General features: G+C 62.1%; 1 protein-coding gene across 1 annotated transcript in view; it reads left to right on the forward strand.

Moving 5' to 3' along the window:
- Positions 1–22,219, forward strand: part of ANO1 (anoctamin 1) — an 83,399-nt gene that overhangs the window by 15,551 nt on the left and 45,629 nt on the right. The window contains exons 3-10 of the mRNA XM_047071601.1: positions 3,335–3,433; positions 4,215–4,366; positions 5,907–5,961; positions 8,830–8,881; positions 11,114–11,179; positions 11,671–11,726; positions 14,898–14,939; positions 21,727–21,791. Of these exons, the coding sequence (XP_046927557.1) occupies positions 3,335–3,433; positions 4,215–4,366; positions 5,907–5,961; positions 8,830–8,881; positions 11,114–11,179; positions 11,671–11,726; positions 14,898–14,939; positions 21,727–21,791 (587 nt within the window). The remainder of the gene's footprint in view (positions 1–3,334; positions 3,434–4,214; positions 4,367–5,906; positions 5,962–8,829; positions 8,882–11,113; positions 11,180–11,670; positions 11,727–14,897; positions 14,940–21,726; positions 21,792–22,219) is intronic.

Genomic DNA, 22,219 nt, shown 5'->3' on the forward strand with positions numbered 1-22,219 from the left:
CGGCCACAGGCACCAGCTCCTTCGTCGTCATCCACACAAATCTCCGTGGGACTCTGGAGAGTGGATTTCGGGTCTTTGTGGGTGGGTGACCGGTGCCCAGAAATAGACCCGGGTCTGTGACACGGGAAGACAGCCTCCTGCTGCGTGTGGGCTGTTGACGGTCACTCATCCCCGCCCCGGGTGCCCCGCGGGGTCAGCCCGCGTCCGTGAGTCACCGGGACCCGGGGCCCTGCGGCCTCTCAGATCTCGGTGCCCGCTGGGGCTTCCCCGGGCTTGCTGGCCAAGGGCGCCCGTGCACGTTAGCCGCATGGCCTCGGCTGCCCCGTGGCCAAGGGGAGGCGTTCCTGAGCAGAAGTAACAGAGTGACCTCTCCTGCCCGCCGGGGGGCTGGGTGGGGACGCCAGGGGCACCAGGGGCTGCCCTGAGGATGCAGCAAGTCTTACGCTGCAGAGATTTGCAGATGGGGAAACGGGCTCAGAGAGGTTGAATCACTCGCCAGAGACACACAGGGCTGGGCAAGGTGCTGACTCGGGCCACCCAACCTCAGGACCTTATCCGGTGCCTGCCGGACCCGCCGGCCCTGGAGGAGGATGGGGGCTCCGCTCCCCAGAGCCCCCTGCGCTGGGTACGGCACGCCGGGGCCCCTGAAGCCCTCACCCGTCGGGCCTCTGTCCCGAGCACCCTGGTCCTGGCTGGTCCCTCTGAGGCAACTTCAGGCCCCAGCTCCTGGGCCCAGGCTCCTTGGAGGCTCCTCTGACCACGTAGACAGGCTCCCTGCACAAAGCCCTGCGGGGCTCAGAGCTGCAGCTCTACGACCCGCGTGGCGGGCTGAACGGTGGCCCCCAAAGCTGCGTCCACCTGGCACCTGCAAATGTGACTTTGCTTGGAAGAAAGGTCTTCGTGGATGGAGTTCAGGGTCTCTGGGCAAGACGACCCGGGATTTAGGGCAGGCCCTCCATCCAATGACAGGTGTCCTTAGAAGAGAAAGGAGGGGTTTGAAACGTAGAGACACGCGGGTGAGGCCACGTGGTGGCGGAGGCGGAGGCTGGAGGGACGCCTGGAGGCCCCAGCGGCTGGAAGAGCCAGGCAGGACCTTCCCGCTCGAGCCTCCAGGCGGACCGTGGCCGCGAGGGCAGCTCAGTTTAGACTTCCGGCCCCGGAACCGTGAGAGAACGAATCCGCATCGTTTTAAGCCGCACAGTGCGTGTCGTGAGCCTGCACGGGGTCCCCAGCTCCAAGACGAGGACAGCGGTGAGGCCCGGCCCCACCCCCCAGGCTTGTGTTCGGGCTGAGTCCATGCACACCCGTGCGCCAAGCGGGTCTCAGCACCGTCACGGTCGTTCCTCCTGTGTCTGGCTTTCGTCCCCTCGCTGGACGAGCACGTGTGGGGCGCGTGCGCCGTGCCCGTGGGCAGTGGGGCCGGGAGGCCGAGGCCCCTGAGCGGGACCGGCCCTCGTGCTGGGGCGGCGCAGAGGAGGCCTGTGCGGTGGCACTGAGGCCAGGGTCCCGGACAGGACGACTCCCCTGGCCCCCGAGGGGAGTGGGGGCTCTGGTAGAGGAGGGGCGGGCTGGGATTCCGCCAGAGGGCATTTGCCCCCCTCTCTTGGGATGGGGAGGAAGCCCCAGTTGGAGCTCGGCGTCGGGGAGGGCCCCCTTCCCCGGGCCAGGTGCAGGTGGGGTCCGCCTGTCACTCTCTGTGCCGACCTGGAAGCTTTGCCTCCCGCCGCCCAGCTGCCCGCGTTCTCCTGGGTTCCTGTGAATTTCGGCTTCGCGGGCTGGTGTGCGGGTGTATTTGGCCCACGGAGGATGTTCCTCTTAGCATCCCTCCCCACGTGACTTTGGCCCCATTGTTCCTCCCCCCGGACCTGCAACGAAGCCACACGCTGTGCCCACTCCCGGGCTGGGGACGCGACACGGAGCCTGGGCCCGAGTCTGGGTGCTGGGCTCACGCGGGCGACACCCTCCCTTCCGCAGCCTGGGCCCCTTTTGCCAAGACTCCCGGTCGGTCCCCTTACGCCTCAGGACCGTGGAAAGGAGAGCCGGGAGGGACCTCTGGGGCAGCCCGGCCTTCGAGCCCGGGGTGGGGGGACCCCTCGAGGAGTCGGGTGGGCGCGGGCCCCTCTGCCGTAGGCGCCTCTGGCTCACAGACGAGCCGTGTTCCTTTGCTTTTGGTCGCGGTGACGTCACCACCACGGGGCACGCTGGTTATCTCGGGGCGATCGGAACGTCCGTTATGTTGCATGCGCCTCGTATCACCTCCTTGGGGCTGTTGGAGCCACCAAGGGAATCGAGACCCAGAATTCAGGGGCTCGGAGATAGGTCAAGGGGTGTCGGAGGCTTCACGTGTCTCACCCGCGGGGGGGGGCGGTGGCCCAGGTGAGATCTCGGACACGGCCGCCGCGGAGGATCTCCGCGGTGTGGGCGTCGCCGTGCTGCGCGGGGACCTCAGAGCCCGGCTTCCTTTAACGCCAGCTTGTAGCCTCTGACCCACCTCCCTTGGCAGCCAGCGGTCGATTCTCCGCTTCTGTGAAACCCGCCGTCAAAGATCCCGCGTGTCGGGGGTCCCCACGGGGTGTTTTCTTTCTCCGCCTTGTCTCATGGAGCAGAAGGGACAGGTCCGTCCACGCTGTGGCAGATGGCGGGATTTCTGCCACGTCGTGGCCGGTGATCCTCCTCTGTGCGCGCACACCGCATCTTCTGCCCGCCCGTCCATCTTTGGACGCGGTGGTTCCCCTGTCTTGGCCGGCGTGAAGGATGCTCGTGAGGGTGGGATGCACGTATCTTTCCAAGGTCCAGGCTTTTTCCCTCTGGATATACAGCCGGGGCTGGGGGGCGGGGGCGTTGAGGCACCGTGTGCTGCTTTCATTCTGGGGGGAGGCAGGGCCGTGGCTCTACTCCCCGAGCCCCGTGTTCCCGCCGTGAAGGGCCGTGGTGTCCACGCTGATAAAGCCCCTGGCCGTGCAGCTCCCGGCCAGCCAGTCCCCGTAGCCCTGGGCCGTTCCTCGCTGTCCCTCAGACCCGCTGGCCCAGGGGGAAGCGACGCCCCCTCCAAGCTCTCAGCGGTTTTGGGGGTGCCAGGCTCCAACAGGCCCGCCCTCGAGCCCCTGTACCGGGCTGTCCGCTTGCGGCCGTGCCGCTTGGAGTCCCTGAAAACGCCCAGGTGTCCCGGAGTCCGGGACCCCGGTCCAGGCCCTTCTGGCTGCCGGGTGCCCTGCAGGGGTGGGGGGCCAGGAGGAGTGAGCGAGCACCCCAGCAGCCGCGGTCGTGCCCCCGGGGGAAGACGGTCCCCGAGCCCGGGCTCTGCGCGCTGACCGAGCACTTCTGTCCTCCCTAGACTAAAATTCACGGGGTTGGATTTGTAAAAATCCACGCGCCCTGGAACGTGCTGTGCAGAGAAGCCGAGTTTTTGAAACTGAAGATGCCGACGAAGAAGGTTGGTGCTGACGTTCCTGCCCCGAGGTCTGAGTGTCACAGGGGCACGTGGAGGGGGAAATGCCGCCGGGGGGGTCGGGATGGTGGGGGGTTTCTCGGCTGTGGTGAGAAGCCGAGCGAGGGCCGTGGGCTCCCGTGTCCTGACTGTGGGGGGTGTGGGGCGGCCCCGGGGGGGCCTTTAGAGACCCCGGACCAAACCCCAGCAAGAGATTGGCGTGAGCAGAGGGGTCAGAGGAACCTGCTATAAACACAAACACAGGCTTCTCAGTCTTGCTTTTCCTGCTTGCGGTGTTTCGGCTAATTCATCAGACTCCTTTTAATTACGTTTCCTAGCTTGCTGGGATTTTTCTTTGTCATCTCTTAAAACTTCCGGCCGGGAATCGGCCTGACAGCGTGTTCCTGAAGCTTAGCGAGGCGTCCCCGTTTACCTTCGCGTGCAGAGAGGGAGGCAGGAAGCCAAGCTGTCCTCGGGCGTAAATCAGCCCCCGGCTTCTCGGGTCCACTGAGACCGTCTGGATTACCTCTTTTGAAATGAAGGAAAGTCCACAGGCAGGTTTTCTGGAGGGTGTGTGCTTTCGGGGCTCTCCTCGGACTCCGCCGGGCCCGCTGGGTTTGTCTGGAAAGCAGGCGCGGAGGGAGCCTTCTGGCCCATCCCGGAGCTCTGTTCCCAGGACCTGCCATCTCGGTGGGGAGGGACGGTTCTGTGACCTTCTGAGAACAGACTGCGAGGGTCACGGCTCAGCAGATGACGCAGACTCCCCCCTTCCCGGTCTGCTCTGCAGCTGTATCACATTAACGAGACCCGTGGCCTCCTGAAAAAGATCAACTCCGTGCTCCAGAAAATCACGGACCCCATCCAGCCCAAGGTGGCAGGGCACAGAGCCCAGACCACAAAGAGACTGTCCTACCCCTTCTCCCGGGAGAAGCAGCACCTGTAAGTGGGGAAACGCCCCTCCCCCCGCCCGCTCGTCCCTTCCCAGAGGGCCCTGCCGGGTGGCCCCCACAGCATGGTGGGTGACCTGAGAGGTGCAGGTTGTAGGACAGTCCCCTGGGGCCGAAGGAAGCTCCCCATCACCCAAGGATGTGGGAGTTTCGGCCCCAGAAGCACGTCCTCATAAGAGCCTATGGTTCTCGAGCACAGAAGAGGTTCAAGAGTGCTTTCCGAGGTCACCGTCCATGGAGGAGTTGTGAGGCGAAGAGTCTTGTCCTTCTGCCGGGGGACACTTAGGACCAATCGGGTGGGCTCGGGTGAGAGCACGCTTGCACCTTGGCCCGAAGCCCCAAAGCGGTGATCTGGGCACCTCCCCCCTCCCGCCCCGCTCCGCCCCGCTCCGTCCCTCTCGGGACGTGTTCCAGTGGAGGGTCCGGTTGACCGTGCCTCCCGAAGGCTGCCGAGCTCCATCCGGGAGGCAGGAGCTGAAAAGCAGCCCCAGCTGGAGTCCTGACGCCCCAGGGACTCGCGGCCAGCAGGCTTGCCTGGCACCTGTTCCGGAACCTTCCCTCCTACTCGGCTCCCGAGGGGCAGTGGGGCATAGCCCCCTGGGTCGCTGGTGGCTGCGGCTTCCGTGGGGCCTCGCAGGACACAGCTGGAGTGTGAGCAGTGGTGGGAACAGAGAGGGCTCGGGCTCTGGGCCCAGTGGGACGTGGATTTCAAGCTCGGGGCGGGGGCGGGGGCGTCACCAAGATGCCACTGGTCTCCCGGGGCGTGGAGAACTGTTTCTCGGTTCAGAACTGGGGCTCCTGCTCGGGCAGATGTATTAGTCACAGGGCAAGGACCACGTGCTGCACTCCGCTCTATTTCTCGATCCTGCCAGGGATAGGAAGTTTTTAAAAGGTGGCCCCCAGCCCAGCTCCCTCCAGGAGGGGGGCTCCAGGACGGGGGGGGGGTGCCCCGGGTGTTAGAGGGAGACGCCCTCCTCCTAGGACCCCACCCCCACCCCACGCCCCAGCCTCCCTCGGCTCTGCCCTGGCTGACACCCTTGGCCAAGCCCAGCTTGCTTGCGGGCTCCATGGGGACCAAGCCACCCTCCCCGGCTGTACCCTGAGTGCCTGGGGGAGCGGGTAACACATCCCAGAGACATCACTCTGCCCTCAGGAAACTTCAGGAAAGCTCTGTGGGGGCCAAGACCTCGGGGCTAAAACCATTTGTCAAGAACAGGGAGACTGACATAGATATTAGACTTGTCTGACGGTGGGTTGGCATCATCGGTTGAAGCAGAGACTGGGGGTGTCGTCAGAAGGAAGCAAATCCTTAGGAGGGAGGCGTGGGTGTGCGGGCCTCCCGGAGGGGGGCAGAGGGACGAAACGGACCGTTCCAGACGCCCAGGGCTGGCTCACCCCTGGCGTTCGAAGGGGGCTTGCCCAATTTCACGGTCACGGCTCCTGGGGACGGCGTGGCCTCCCGGGGCCTTGGAAACCGGGAGAGCCGCCACCCCAGCGAACTGTGTGTCTGTTTCTGCCCAATGTTTCAACAGATTTGACCTGTCTGACAAGGATTCCTTTTTCGACAGCAAAACCCGGAGCACGATAGTAAGTATTGCCGTGGGAACCACTCGCTCACCAGCAAGGGGGCCCCGGGGACACACGGGTGATGATTCCATTTCGGCAGAACGCCTCGGGTGGAGGGCCGCTCTAATTGCCTGCGACAGCAATAATTAGAATAATGAGACGGAGAGGCTTCAGGGGCCCAGGGGGAGCCCCCGCCCCTCCTCGGGAGGAGGAGAGCCTCTAGACCCCTCGGCGTCTCTCCCCCGCCTCCCTGCCCTTGCCCTTAGTGGAGATCGTGGGGCCCCAGGCCCGGAGGGTTCCAGGCAGGCAGTCCCAGCAGGAGCGATGGCAGGGGGGGCAAAGCTGTGTGGGCCCGGGTAGATTGCGGGGGCTGTGCCAGAGGAACGCACTGGAGTTGGAGCTCTGACCAGGCCACCCTGCCCTCTTCAAGGTATCGGTTTAATGTTTATGCATCAGCCACCGGCTTGTCTGCCAGCCAGGCTGGGCCACGCACGGCTCGGGACCCGACTTTCCTCTACACCAGAAACGAACCTCGCAGCCAGGCCACCGCCGCTGCCTCCCCTGCCCAGAAAGCCCAGCCTGGAGGGGAGACGTGCAGGGCTGGGGGGCGGGGGGAGCAGCCATTGGCCTTGAACAGATAACTGCCCCTCGCGGCCGCGTCCTCCGGCCGGCAGGTGGCCGGGCGCGGGACAGCGGTGCCGGTCACGTTGGCGAGGGCGGCTCGGGAAGGCAGATCTGGGTGCCATCCGCCCTCGGTCCCCTCCGAGCCTCGTGACCTCAGGAGACACCGAGCCTGCGTCAGAACGAGGATGATTCTGGCTTCCTGCTCGAAGGGCGGTGGTTCACCTCCACGCGGGGTGACCTGGGCACAGCGTGATTTTCACTCAGCGTGTTACTGATTGATCCTGGCAATGAAGTCTCATGACAATAAACGAGAAGGAACTCGTTTATGCAAGGACATCGGCCCTCTGGCGTAGCTGGGGGCCGCCAAGTAGCCATCAGGGGTGCGTCTCCCTCCGACTTCGAGCACGGGAGAGGAGGAGGACCGGCCACGGTTCTTTGCCACCGTGAAATGGGCGAGAGTCGGGACGGCCAGCTAGGGAGACTGAGTCACGTGTCGGCTTCAGTATGTGCGCGTGCCCCCGCTTTTTACATGATCTGGGGTTGCCAGGATGCCCCCAGAAGTACAGGGCAGGGTGCAAATTCGTGAATTCACACTGCTGAGGAAGGGGGAACGTAGGTGAACGGAGAGCTCTAGACCCCGTCTCATTAGGGGTCTCTGTAATAGAGCTCCGCCCCTGACCCCCCGGTCCATTTTACCTCCGGGCTGGGGGTGGCCTCTCCCAGAGACCTCGAAGGCCAGTTTGTAAACCGCCAACCCCCAGAGAAACTGGCTGTCCAGAACTTTGCCCTTGGTTAGTCCGGCCCCATGGTCTTTGAGACCTGACGGTCTCCGGCGTTGGGGGAAGGTCATTCTAGGCAAAGGTACGGCGGTCAACAGCCCCTCCCGCCTCCCCCCCACCCCCTGTGCTCCTGGCATCAGGGTCGCCCAGTGTGCACGTGGGTAGGAGTCAGGATCAGCAGGAAGGGCCGGACATGTCGGTCTTGGGACTCGGGCTTTCAGCCTCTGGCACTAGGGAGCCACAGAAGGCTGCGGAGCAAGGTTTGGGTTGTGATCAGGTCTGTCCTGAGAAAGATGACAGCCAGTGGCGGCGGACGTGGTTATGAGGGGGGCCGTGACCCCAGATGGCTGGGGAGGAGGTACTTAGGGGAGGATCGGCGAGGTCAGGACGGGGCCGCCGGTTAGATTCGGGAGGTGACAGGGAGGGGGCCGCCTGACCGAGTGGTTTGTTCATGTATCCATGGGCGGTTGTGGGAGCACCTGGTGTGTGCCCAGCACCGGCGGGAGGAGAGAGGCGACAGGCACCTCTTTGGCAGGTGGTAGGGAGCACCCCGGGACAAGAGCAGAGTGAGGAGGCGGAGCAGAGGAGTGGCAGTTGCCCCGTAGCCTCAGGTCTCCGGCCACAAGTGCTCTGGCAGAAGGAACAGTGACAGCGAGGGGCCTGGGCCTCGGGAGAGGGTTTGCTGAGGCCAGGTTGCTGGGCCGGGGCTGGGACAGGTGGGGACGCAGGACGGGGTGAACGGAGCAGGGCCTGGGGCGGCCGGCAGCCGTGGGAGAGCCCTGTGCGCCCCCGCTCTCACTTCTGTGGCCTCGGGCCGGTCCTTTCAGCCCATTTTGCAGGTGGGGAAACTAAGGCACAGGGTGGTGCGGTAGCTTGCCCTTCACATCTACACGTGAAGCCAGGCCCAGACCCGGGCAGGCTCCCAAGCCTGGGCTCTCGAGGCCACCGGGTGAAGCCTTTCGTTAGTGAAGACGGCCCAGAGCTGGGCTGGTGCGGGACCTTCCAGACGGCCTCCGCCAGGCACCCCACGCCCTGCTGCCTCGTGACGCACGGTGGCATGGAACCCCGAGACCTGCCCCCACCTCGGGCTTCTAGAGATCCCTACACCCGGGAGGGGCGCTGTTGCTTGGGTCCCTGTGGCTCTGAATGCCAACTCCCTTCCCAGCCCAAAGGGAGGACGGCCCGTCCCCCAGGGCGCCGGGGGCAACCCTCAACCCTGAACAGCACCACACAGCCGGAGCCTCCACGGAGGGAAGCGCGACACGGGACCCCTCGGTCACACGCATCCCTGAGAACGCCACGCCCTTGGCCCTGTTCTTGTGCACCCTCACGAAGGCTGCCGTCTGTCCTCGGAGAGCGGTGGGGGGGGGGGGGGGTCGTTGCCCGTAACGCTCGGCCACGTCCCTCTTGAGCCACCGCCTGGCAGGTTCTGCGTGCCATTGCCGCCTGGATAACCGTCTGCCCCTCCCTCTTGTCTCCGCAACAGGTCTATGAAATCCTGAAAAGAACGACATGTACCAAGGCCAAGTACAGCATGGGTGAGGACATTGCTGGGGCCGGAGCCCAGCGCTCCCCTCCCCAGGCTAATCTTGCCTCCATCGTCTCCGTGGGGGGGCGGGCTGCCGGTTTGGGGGTTTTGAGCGTGTTTTGGTTTCAGCTGGTCTAACCGTTTCCGACGGGAGGGCCGCTCTGGGACCACGGGGCCGTTTTACGGCCCGGTGCTCAGGATGCCTTCTCTCTGCTCGAGGCTTCCGTGGTGCCGTTCGGAGCCTCCCGCTGGCCTCCGGACGCGACAGGGGTGACCGAGGCCCTGTCCCCTGCCGTTGACCTTCACGGTCCAGCGGGAAGTAGGGTTCCGGCCGGGGGCGGAAGGCACCCCACCAGGGACCCGCATGGCCCCACACCAAGCCTCGCCGGAAGGCGCGTGCTTGACACGTGCCCCAGGTTCCGAACCTGCCGCGGAACCAGCCCGGCTGGGCGCCTCGGGTGCCGGTTTATAGGACACCTCAAGCCACAGATGCAGACGTTTCCCGACCGAGGTGTGCAGAGTTGAACCCCCGCCCCACCCCAGCGCAGGCCCCTTGCTCGCAGCGGCAGGCTGAGGTCCCCAGAATGAGAGACTTCGGAGCCAAGGAACGTCCCTGCCTAGCGCTCCCCCCTTCTCCTTAAGCTCTCCTTCGCCCCGCTGAGAGCTGTGTGCACAACGCCCTCCAGGGGTACAGGGCGGTGCTGGCTGGCACAGAGACTGTGCCAGGACAGGGAACCCTCGCACGCGTGGCTTCCCGCAGAGGGGAGGGTACCGCCGGAAGCAAGCGGAGAGCAGGAGTGTGGGGGCTTGCTGGGGGACGGCCCAGGATGCAGGGAGGGGAGGCTGGACCCTCTGGGCTGACGTGTCCTGCTGGGATGCCCGATGGCCAGTCACAGGGACTCCTTCTGGGCCTGGAGTCTCTAAGCCCGTGTCCTAAGTCCGTGGGAGCGGGGGCCCCTTCGCGGGTCAAGGAGGAGCCCAGGAGACCTGTCCCCGGAGGCCCAGCCCACCTCAGGGGGAACAGGAGCTTCCAGGGTGGCCCGGGTCACCAAAAATGGGAGAAAGTGTGGCTGCCGTCCCTGCATTGTGTCCCAGACCTCAGTCTGCCTGTCGGGTCCCTGTCGGGTCCCTTCCAGCACAAACCTGCGTGGTTGCTACGAAGGTCTGTAAGCGGTCCCGGGTCTGGGGGCTTCTCAGCTGGAGTTGGTCTCTGTTCTGGGTCTTCCCCGGGGTGGACGTCTGAGTGTTCCTGTCGGTTCTCTGGCAAACCCGGTGGCAAAGCAGATAGGTGAGGGGTCCCTGCTGCACCCCGTTTCACCTCGGTCCCTTGTCTGAAAGCCCTGCCGACCTCCGAGGTCACACATTCACCTTGCAGCGAGTACTGATGGGTTCTGTTGCCCTCGGGGGATTTACATTCTGGGGGACGAGATAGATAATAAATAATCAGAAAAGCCAGAACATCGTCTTGCTGCGGTCGGAAGGGATGCCGGCAGGATTTAGGACCAATGACCAGAAAGGCCTTTCTGATGAGGGGACATCTGAGCAGAGATCTGAAGAAAATGAGGGGTCCAGACAGAGGGAACAGTCTGTGCAAAGGCCCTGTGGCAACGCCACGTTGAGAGTGTTCTAGGAACAGTAAAGAGCCAATGAACCTGAATCAGACCCACGTCCACTTTTATTACAGCTGAATTCTCACGCAGGTGGGCGTTAGCCGTATGCTTCCGCCTCTCGCTGGCTTGGGTTTCCAAGCATCCCTCAGGTACCCCGAGCATTCCAGATCACTGACCGGAGAGGCGGTCTCTTTTTAAGTGGATTTCAGGAAGACACTTTCCCACCGTTTTCCCGTGGAGTGGTACAGGATGGGCCGGCCAGGCCACTGCAAACCCTGACCCACTGACCCCCTACAAAGCCCCTTTGGCCAGGCAGAGGGTTCTGTGACCAGGAAAGGGCTCCTGGAGACTCGTGTGCCGCGCCGGCCCCCGAGGATGTGCGCGAGATCAGAGTTCCGGCTCCCCGGGCGTGCGTGGCCAGCTCTGCCTTTCCGTCTCCAGGGGCGGGGTGCCGAATGCACACCTCCGGGCCCCGGGAGGCGCAGGTATGGCGACTCTCGTAACACGCCCAGCGCAGGGCCTGGGGCAGCCGTCGAGGCCCGGCCACCGCCCCACCGAGCGCTTTCTCCCCCAAATGCAGCTTTGGTCCTTTCAGGCGTTTTCATGTAACTAATAGCCCGATGTACAAACAGGGCAAGGAGAGGGAAGAAAGAAGGACTCTGCCCTTCTAAGTAAGAGGCGAAAATGTAGTAAATACGGTAAGTGCCTCCGCCCCCACGCGGGGCCCACAGGCCTCCCCTCCGGCTTCTCCCAATCAACCTAAAATCTAATTGCAAATTGTATGTGTGTTTTCTGACACCATCAATTTTCCCGTCCGTATTTTTCTCGTGATTCAGCTTTTCTAACCACTTACGATCCACCTTTCTTGTCTGTAGGCTGGCCCTCCAGCAGCTGTGGGTAGTTGGTGGATTGGCAGGTTCGGGGAACCTCCTTCCTCCCAGATGAAACTTTCTCTCGGGGTGTCCTCTCTGTCTTCCTAACTCTGCCGATAGAGCATGTTTTTTTTACCGTCTCCTGGTCGAACCCGGGGAGGAAACGCCAGAAAGGCGGCCTGGCTCTGGGCCGCCAGGTGCAGTGGGCTTTGAGAAAATTCTCGGCGACTGGGTCAGTCCTGGGACTGTTCTGTTTGCAAAGAGAGAAGCAGGAGACAGACCTGGTCCCTAATCCTCGCTCTGCCTTTGTCTTTAAGGTATCACCAGCCTGCTGGCCAATGGCGTTTACTCGGCCGCCTACCCCCTGCACGATGTAAGTAACCTTGACGGAGTTTGCCCCTGCGTCATTGGCCGCCCCCGAATCCCCGCGGGCCACACCCCCGGGGAGCTCTAATTGTCCTGCGGTCTTGGCTTCCTGCTTTGGCTCTCCTGTAAATGTCAGCCGCGCGCAGCCCTTCCCTGCTCCCCCGGTGGGGGCCCTGCTGTTATACCCCGAGCATCTCTCCTTGCAGAACGGGCCCACCGAGGCAGGGGCGTTTGTGGCCGACACCCTGTCCCAGTGGCCGGCTGGTCCTTGAGATGCTGCCCCTGCCTGGGTCTCCCCGGCCACCCCGCCCCCGCTCTGGCGGGAGACCCGGGCTCCGCGTGTGTCTGTTTCTGCAGAGCAAGTGGCCAGCTTCCTGAGCTGGATCTCCAAATCCCTCCGGTATCCCCCGACAAATATAGCCCGTGGCCACGGCCGTGCATTGGCTTGGCTGGAGAGGGATGAGTCTCTTCTTGTTGTCTCTATGGAGACCGGGGCTAGGGTTCAGCAGGGTACTGGGAATGCACCGTGGGGCCCCAGCAGTGTGGGAACCCCGGACAGAGGGCCTCTGGAACTTTCCAAACGTGCGTGGCTACGAGGACTGGGGGCCACGAGGCGGGAGCCGGACAGGGAGACGGGGCCCCCAGAGTCTCGTCCTGGCCGCTCTTCCACAGCCCTGAGCGGAGGCGGCCCCTGTCCTCTCGCTGAGCCTCAGTGTCCCCATCTGCAAGTGGGAGTGGTTCCCAGCAGTGTCACAGGGAACACAGAAGCGGAAGGGCTTCCCGTGAAACGCTGGATCGGAGAAACCCAATCTCCGCGACAGCAAAGGGCCGCCCCTCCCCCCCCGCCCTGCCTGACCGCTGCCTCCAAGAGACACACAGCTGCCAGCCTCGCGTCACTCCCTGTGGGGAGGTGGGGTCACCTGAGCCGCTTTGTGCCTTCGGGGATGCCGTCCCTTCTGTCTGCAAGCTCTTCCTCGGCAGCCGCCCTCCCCGGGACAGACCATCCACCCAAAGCCTTCCTTTTCCCCCTCCTCCTGCCCCTGCCCCTGCCCCGTTGATGTCTCCCTGCTTCCCCCCATCCCCCTGGCTTCCAATGCTCCCCGTCCCACAGAGACACCGCCGTCTGCCTGCTGGTCCTCGCCCACGGGTCTCAGGACAGGCGCAGCACTCGGCACGTAGGTGCTCACCGAGCGCCGTGTTGATTTGGGTCGCGTGGGTCGGTTGCCTTGGCCGGCGACCTGTTGCGTGTTTCAAGGGCAGGGCTCAGACCTCCCGGGTCCTGGCCGGTGGTCCTGGCTGGAGGGGCCTCGATCACCGTCCTCGTCAGTGGGTGCTCACCCCGCTGGCTCCCGGAACACGGCCCCGCCCCGCAGCCCTGCGCCAGTTCACAAACTGCTGGGCCCTTGATCTCACCCCTGCTGAGATGCCAGGGCCTGTTCTGGGCCATCCAGACCTGTTTGGAGTCAGCCCTCTAAGGCTTGAAAGGGAAAGGGGAGACGTCAACATTTCTGAGCGCCCGTTGTACGCAGAGAGCTGTGTTTAGTGGGAGCTCTGTCTCCTTTAATCTGGTGCAGACGTGGAGACTCCGGATCGCAACAGCTTCTGCGGGGGGAGCTGGGCCCGACGTTGAACCTCACACGGCAGTGGAGAGGCCCTCCGTGGGGGGCCCGCTCCCGCTTTACAGACGGGAAAACTGAGGCTGCAGTTGCCCAAGCAGCTTGCCCAGGGGCACACAGCCTCCAGCTCTACCTCTGGGGTTCTTTCCAGCAGGAGAAGGACTCTGGGAGTCTTGAGGGACTATGGAATTTTACAGCCGTGAATCTTCCCCACAATTGGAGGGCACCCACCCCCGTAGGCACCACAGCTGATGTTGGGACGTTTGGGGACATAAATCACTCTGAACTGGTCCAAACGTACCCCGCATGCTCAAGCAGGGGGCGGGACCGTGAAGCCACACACCCAGGCTCAGGTGCCCGGCTCTTGGCCGCATGCTGGGTGGTCCTTGCTCCAACTCCGCCGTCGTCCTGCGTCACGGCTTGCTGCCCTCAGCGCGTCGCCCGCGGCATCGCCACCCCCTTGCAGGGCCTCGTATACTGTGCTCATTCGTTCATCCGGTCATTCATTCCACAAGAATACCCATCAGGCGAGGCGCCGGATGCCATGGCAACCAGAGAGCCACTGTGAGGATGGTGTGTGGAGTAGGGGTCTGCCCTGAGCGAGACCCTAAGGAGGGCTCCTGGAATTCGTGCGTCAAATACAGGGACAGGACTAACATTTCAGGTGGCGGCTTGGCGGCCTCCCTCCTGGTTGGCACCTGTCACCCTCGAGGTCCCGAATAGATGAGATGCTGCTGGAGTGTGTGGCTGTCTGGGCCATGGAGAGAAACACCCAGAAAGCCTCCGGGGTTGGGCTGGGGCGGGGGAGGGTCCCCTGAAGACTCAGGGGGAAACATTAATGACACTGGTCTCAGGGCACCTCTGTTCAGAGAGCGTGAGGCCAAGTGCTCCCTGCCTGGAGGGGCGGGAGGGTCATAGAAGGATCTGGTGAGTGCAGCAGGTACCCGGCAGACCTCCGGGAGGCCTCAGAGCTTCCTCCCGGCCATCTTCAAGTCCGCTGGGCCAGGCCAGCCCCGCGGGGGGCCACGCTCCCTCTGCTGCTTCCCCTGAGTCCCTGGTTCCAGCTGTTGATATGCTGGGCAGGCTTCTGGCTTTCAGGTACCCCCTCCCTTGCGTTGGAGTTAAAGACTCGGAACCGGGTCCCAGCTTAGCAGTCTGTCCCGGAAAAGTCACCTTGCTTCTCTGAGCCTCAGCGTTACCAGTGTGAAATGCGAGTGTGGGGCTCACTGATCTGTCTTCAGTGACCGTGTAGCTTCCTGTCCTCCCAGCACCTGCAGGGCAAGGCACTGGGACTGTCCCGCCCGCTCCCCCCCACCCCCCAACAGCCACGCAAAGCCCCTTTCTTGCATGCTGCTGGTTCCTAGCAAGTGGCCCTGGGTCCTTTCCGGGACGTGGCCTCTGTGACCGGGGGCGAAGGCAGGAGGGCTGCCCGGCGGAGGTGCTGGGCCAGGCCAGCCTCCCTCTCCTGTGATGCGCCGTCTGGCCTTCGCATTTGGACGCGGATTTGCGCTACTTGAAAGCTGCATCCGGTGGTGAGAGTTCTCTTTCCTCCTTTTGAACAGGGAGACTACGAAGGTGAAAACGTGGAGTTCAACGACAGAAAAGTAAGTGGACGTGGAGCGGAGGCCGTGCTGCTCGGCCCTGGGGGCCCCGGGTGGGGCGGGGCTGCTCCGAGGCCCCCGCGGGAGCCCCCACGCCTGGGGGGAAGGCGCTGAGCCCTGCCCGCTGCCTTGCTCCCCTCTCGCTGATGCTGACAAGTGTCCGGGGCGCGTTGCGGGGGTTGCATAAAGGCAAGGGTGTGCTGTTCCACCTGGACCTTCCCCGCGGGCCCCCAAACCTGTATCTCACCCGGGTGTTCAGTCTGCCGCGCTCCCTGCGGATGCTGGGCCTGATCCCGCACGGCTCCTGGGTGAGGAGGTTTGGGCCCCGCTGTGGCCAGGCCCCCTCCGCACACCGGCGAGTCTGGTGGACGCGTTCAGCCGGTGTTTCTCAAGCTTATTCGGCCTGGAAGCCTTTCTCATGGAAAAGTTACTGTTCCTGGGGTTACACGTCGGGAGACACGGAGTATTCTTTTTATTCTTCGGTGTTCTCCCTGCCGCTCCCAGCCCAGGCTCCCTGCTTCCCCACACCCACCCCGCCCCACCCCACCCCCACCGTGGCCCTTTCTCTTCCATCCCCCACGCTCCGGAAGGTTCTTCCCAGACGTCCAGCGCCCAAACCCGTGCCTGGCGTCCAGCCTCCTCCCCGTGTCCACCGCAGCCCCTCCCGGTTCCCAACCAAATGCAAACTTCGTTCACCTCGGGGAACAGTCCTCGCCGGACCTGTGTTTGTCCCCCAAGAGCAGATCCTTCCGGAGGCAGTGGGTGGAGATACTTCCCTGAGAACCTCACAATGGTGGCCTTGTCCCAAGTCTCGGGCTGGGAACCTCTGTGCGAGGAATGTTCTCCATTCCTGCCTCCCTCCAGCCCCCCGTACGTGTTTTTAAACCTTTGGTACTGGATACAACTTGCCCGCCCGGGAATCCAGCTGAAGATACTATCTGATTTAGCTCAAAAATTACATATTTGGTTATTTTTAGTGGGACATCTGGCATTTGTCTGTGACCCTGTGACTTGCAAAACTCCCCCATTCGATCCCGTTGGAGAAGCACCGTCCCCTCCCCAGGCCTGCCTGGGCCAGCTCTGGCCTCAGAATCCACCCCCCTTCATCTTTTCGTGCCGCTGGGTCGCTTGTCTGATGCCCTTTCTCCGCCTAGGGAAGCTTCCTCCTTGGGCCCCGGGGACCCCCTTCAGGCCCAATTCAGTCCTCCTGTGGCTTCTCCCCACTGCTTCCCTGGGCACCAGCCATGCTGGCCACCTCGCTAATCTGAGACTCCGCAGCCTGTGGCCACCTGGCACCCAAAGTGTCTCGTTCAGTTACCTACTCGGGAGCTACTTGGCATCGCTGGGCACCAGGCCCAGCAAATACGATTCCAGGTTTGTTCAGCTCTACCTGTTCCTTCTGCTTAGAATGCTGTCCACCCTCCACTCCCCTCGCCCCCACTGAATTTAGTGTCCCGGCAGTGAGTACCAGGCCCGGCCCATGGGGGTAGTCTGGGAGTATTGGATGGATGGATGATGGGTGGATGGGGGGGGTGAGTAGGTGGAGGGATGGAGGGATTGAGGGATGGGATGGATGATAGATGGATGGATGGTGGGTAGTTGGATGGCTGATGGATGGGATGGAGGGATGGGTGGATGGATGGAGGGATGGATGGATGATGGATGGATGGATGGATGATGTGTAGTTGGATGATGGGTAGTTGGATGGATGATGGATGGGATGGATGATGGATGGGATGGAGGGATGGGTGGATGATGGATGGATGGATGGATGATGGGTAGTTGGATGGATGATGGGTAGTTGGATGGATGATGGATGGGATGGAGGGATGGGTAGATGGATGATGGGTAGTTGGATGGATGATGGATGGGATGGAGGGATGGGTAGATGGATGATGGGTAGTTGGACGGATGATGGGTAGTTGGATGGATGGGTAGATGGATGATGGATGGGTGGATGATGGGTAGTTGGATGGATGATGGATGGATGGATGATGGGTAGTTGGATGGCTGATGGATGGGATGGAGGGATGGGTGGATGGATGGAGGGATGGATGGATGATGGATGGATGGATGATGGGTAGTTGGATGGATGATAGATGGGATGGAATGGCGGGTGGATGGATGATGGATGGATGGATGGATGGATGGATAGATGGGTAGTTGGATGGATGATGGATGGGAGGGAGGGAGGGATGGATGGTTGCATGGGTAGTTGGATGGATGATGGATGGGATGGAGGGATGGGTAGATGGATGATGGGTAGTTGGATGGATGATGGATGGGATGGAGGGATGGGTAGATGGATGATGGGTAGTTGGATGGATGATGGATGGGATGGGTGGATGATGGATGATGGATGGATGGATGATGGGTAGTTGGATGGATGATGGGTAGTTGGATGGATGATGGATGGGATGGAGGGATGGGTAGATGGATGATGGATGGGTGGATGATGGGTAGTTGGATGGATGATGGGTAGATGGATGATGGGTAGTTGGATGGCTGATGGATGGGATGGAGGGATGGGTGGATGGATGGAGGGATGGATGGATGATGGATGGATGGATGATGGATAGTTGGATGGATGATAGATGGGATGGAATGGCGGGTGGATGGATGATGGATGGATGGATAGATGGATGGATAGATGGGTAGTTGGATGGATGATGGATGGGAGGGAGGGAGGGATGGATGGTTGCATGGGTAGTTGGATGGATGATGGATGGGATGGAGGGATAGATGGATGGGTGGATGGATGATGGGTGGGATGGATGGAGAGATGGGTGGGTAGTTGGATGGATAGATGGATGATGAGTGGGGATGCTTGGGTGGGTGGACAGGTGGAAGGGACGGAGGGTGGGGGGAATGTCCCAGATAAGTGTTCGGGTCCTAACTCAGAGCTTTGGAGAACTTCTCCTTCTCCCATGTGGCTTCATTTTAAGCAACCTGGTTCTGAGTATGTCACCTTTCCAGTGACAAAGTCTGTGGTTCCCCCATTATCGGTCCCATCAGTGTCAATAGCCCCAAGTGCCTGACCCAAGATACCTCACAGGATGGAAAGGGGGTTGCAATCTAGCTAAGGCCATTTTTCTGTGCTGAGCTGGAGGAGCAGGGGCACAGTAGGGATGTTTGAGCAGGAGGCAGGCTAGACCCAAGGCTGAGCACGGCTATAACTGTCAGCTTGATCCTCGGGGCCCTTGGGAGCGAGCGTTCCTTCATCCGGGGACACGGGGCAGGGCAGTTGCTCCAGATGTCAACTGAGTTGTCTCCATCCCTGTGCTGGACTGAGAGCCACAGGACCCTGACCTATTATTCCCTCTTTCCTTCCCTCCCTTCTTCCTTCCTTCCCCAGTTACTTACTAGGACCCTGTTATCTGCCCCAGGCCCTGTTAGAGGCTCTGGGGATAACGTGAACCAGACAAACCTGGCCTTCCTGGGCCTTCGTGCTAGAGGGAGACAGCAAGGGACAAATTAAGGACAGCGTTAGTGCCCTAACGGGCCTGCCCAGCCACATGGGCCCAGGAGGGAGGCCTGAGCAGGAGAGATGCCAGTGGGTTGAGCCAGGCTCCTTCTGAGGCCCGGGCTCTGGGAGGCTCTTAGGTCACTGTGACTGGGCCCACCAGCCCCCAGCCGGCGGACCCCAGGGCCCTGACACCTCCCACCCTGCTCGCAAGGCTGAGGTGCACCCTTGGAGCTCTGCCAACCGTGACAGGGAAATCTCGAGTTCGATTTCTCTACGCTGACAGCTGCAGGGTGATTGATATTCTTTTCTTGGCAGGAAGAGAGTCACGTGGAGGTAAAGTGGTCACGTAGGAAGCCACCGTGTGCCACACGTACCAGTGAAGGGTGGCCGGCCTACTGCAGGCCGGTGTCACTGGGCAGGCCAGGGAGCACGGGGACCGGTGTGACGTGGCCGGCCATGCCTTTGAGAGGGCCTTCCGTCCCCGGCAAAATCCTCGTCCCTCTCTCTTTTCCCTCCCTCCTCCCTCTGGCCCCATCTCTGGTGCGCCCCCCAGCCTGCGTGTGGCCCGCGGCGGCAGCTTGATCTCGGCTCGGGGAGGAAGCCACCCGGGTCACTGGTGGCCGCTTCGCTTCTCCGGAGGTGCCCCGCACCCTTGTCAAAGTTGGCGCTTTGCAGGGTGAAACCGGGGGGCCTTCACGTTCTTTTCTGCATACCTGGGCCTGCTGAGACACGGAAGGCCCCAGCTCTCTGGCCTAAGCCCGTGGGGATCCCCCCAGACCAGGGAGGAAGGAGAGCCTGTCACGCACTCAGAGGGGAGTCTGTCCTGGACAGGGCTCAGAGGGGAGGGGGCCCCCCCAGACCCCCACCCGGCGCTCGGGACTCAGACTCAGTGCCCAGGACGCCCACCAGGGGCCCAGCAGAGCCCGCATCTCGGCACAGGAGTGGGGCTTCTAGCTCCTGGGGGGACCCCATGCACCCCAGTTCCGTAGGGGGCTGCAGAGGCCGCCCACCAGCCGGCCCGGCCCCTAGTCCTCCAGAACACGGACCCGGCTGAACACAGTGCGTAGCACTTAGAGGAAGCCTTAAAATCTGAAGAGAGCTCCTCTTACAAAGATCAGAGCAGGCAAAACCCAGGATTCTGACGGCGAGGTTTGCTTGTGCTTCCCTGAGGATGCGTTTTGCTTCTCTGATATTTGCCTCCCCGCTCTGAAGAGAGAACTTACGTTCTCCCCTGAGCCCTGTTCCTCAGAGCTGCAAAGGATCCCGAGGACATGGAGAGTTGGAGGGTCATTTCTAGGGACCGCTGACTCCCTGGTCCGTGGAAACAGGACCCCTCCCCGCGAACCGTTTGCACACGGTTGGTTTTCCGAGAATTACTTGAAGATGTCTCGTGCACGTAAAGGTCACGTCTGTCAGCTCCGGCCTGTGGGGCAGTGGGGGCAGGCGTATCCGTCAGGGCTGGCCACCGACAGCAGAACCCCAGACGTTCGTGGCCTCCCGGTTCTGGAGGCTGGAGGTCCCAAGATCCTGGGGTCAGCCGGGCCGAGTTCAGGGGAGGGCCCTCTTCCTGGCTCGCGGCCGGCTGCTGTCTCACAATGTTCTCCACGCGGACGTGGTGAAAGAAAGCTCTTGTGTCTCTCTCTCTTTTTTTTTTTAAGTTTATTCATTTTGAGAGAGAGAGAGAGAGAAAGTGCGAGTGGGGGAGGGGCAGGGAGCGAGGGAGACAGAAAACCCCAAGCACTGTCGGCACAGAGCCCCACGCAGGGCTCGAACACGAAACCGCGAGATCGTGACCTGAGCCGAAACCAAGAGTCGGACGCTTCACCGACTGAGCCATCCAGGCGCCCCTCTAGTGTCTCTTTTTAGAAGGACACCGGTCCCTTCAGATCAGACCCCCACCCGCACAGTGTCGTTTAACCAGAATCACTTCCGCAAAATCCCCATCTCCAAATACAGGCACAGTGGGATTAAGGCTTCGACATGACGAATTGGGGCGGGGAGGGTGGGGGGACACCCACGCGGTCCATAGGACGGCGTGTTTGTGGTGGGGACATGGCGTAGTGTGCTTCCCAGGGACCAGCGCACGATGTGAGTCTGGGAAACCCACCCCCCAAAATGTTAAACTTAAGCGTTGAGAGATGGGGGGACGTCACAAGGCAAGCCGTGTCGCACGGAAGGGAGCAGGGGGCCCCTGGGGCCGTGCTCACACCTGCCTCGCTCCTCCTTCCTGCCTGGTGCCAGCCGAGGCAGGCGGCCCCACGCAGAGGGTCCTGGCCGTGTGACTTCGGCTCCGCGTTAAGGTTGGAAAAGCATCGATTAGCCACAGGAGTGGGGTTTCTTTTTTAAAACCTGCAGCCCTAACCTGGTGTCTTTCCTAGGACGCTCTCTACGTGTTCATACACGGCCTTCCATCTACCAAGCTCATTACCATCCCTGCCCAAAGCCCGGGGGGGCAACGGGGTGTGTGCTGATTTTCACGAAGCCATGTTAATCAGACAGCCCATCTCGGGAGACGAACGTCGAGCTCTCTCTGCATCCCGTGAGGTTTTTAAAAATCTTGCCACCAGTATTTCTCTGCTCCCAGAGCCTGGTGGTTTCTGTCCTTCATGAAGAATGACATGGTGTCTGACTGGGACAACCAAGAACCCTGAAGGGAAAACCCTCACAGGATTGGGCTGTTTTAGATCAATTCCGGATCAAATCATGTAGAGTCAGGGTTCCGTAGGGATTCTAGAAGCTTCTCTCCCGTCCTCACCCGCGCTTAAAGAAGTAGCCCGTTCTTGCTGAGGAGCACCCCCCCCCAAGCTGGGGGTCCCCGGGGGGCTCAGTCAGTTAAGTGTCCGTCTTCGGCTCAGGTCATGATCTCACAGTTCGTGAGTTCGAGCCCCGTGTCGGGCTCTGTGCTGACAGCTCAGAGCCCGGAGCCTGCTTCGGATTCTGTGTCTCCCCCTCTCTCTTCCCCTCCCCTGCTCACGCTCTGTGTCTCTCTGTCTCTCAATAACAAATGTTAAAAAAAGAAGAAGAAGAAATTAAAAAGGAGGCCCCTACCCGCCTCCCCCGCCAGCTCAGCTCCCACGGTGGTGGGTTCTTTGAGACCCTCGTGGGAGCCGAAGGGTTTGTGTGGGTCTCCCCTGCCAGAATGGGAGCCCCGGGGCTCAGGGCTGTGTCCGCCGTGCTCCCCTCCAAAAGCCCAGTGCCCAGCACCGTACCCGGCATGTGGCCGGCTCTCGAGGGGTTTTGTTGAACGAATGGACAGTGCACCGTAAGCCAAGACTAGGAAGCAAAGCTACGTTCCACTGGTCCTCACTGCTTGCTCTCCCCCAGCTGCTGTACCAAGAGTGGGCGAGTTACGGGGTCTTCTACAAGTACCAGCCCATCGACCTGGTCAGGTGAGAGGGGGTCGCCGGGTGCGAGCAGGCCCGGCTGCTCAGAAGGAGGCGGTGGGAGGCGAGTCCCTGGTGGGCAGCCCGTCGGATGAGTGTCCCTGTGCGTTTTCACCGCACTGACTGTTCCGCACCCGGGAGCCTGTCTGAACTTGAGCTTGGGTAGGGGGCCCGAGGTCCCCCACGGGCCCACAGATTCTTTTCCGTCCTGTTCACCCCCTCCTCCCCAACCCGCAGCCCGGGCCCCACCCTGCTGGGTGGTGAGGCTTCTTGAGTCTCTGGGTCGGGAGGAAGACGAGAGCCGTCCTCTCTCCCGGGGCAGGAAGGGGAGCGGAGTAGGTGACGGATGTCCTGTGGGGACTTGTAGACGGGAGTCCGGCCCGTCAAAACTCATGTAAGCCCCTCCAGGCGCCAGAGACCCTTAATACGTCCTC

The sequence above is a fragment of the Lynx rufus genome, unplaced genomic scaffold (assembly GCF_022079265.1).
Source record: "Lynx rufus isolate CCGP_SWC_20201006 ecotype Redwood Valley unplaced genomic scaffold, mLynRuf1.p SCAF_9, whole genome shotgun sequence".
Classification (NCBI taxonomy): Eukaryota; Metazoa; Chordata; class Mammalia; order Carnivora; family Felidae; genus Lynx; species Lynx rufus.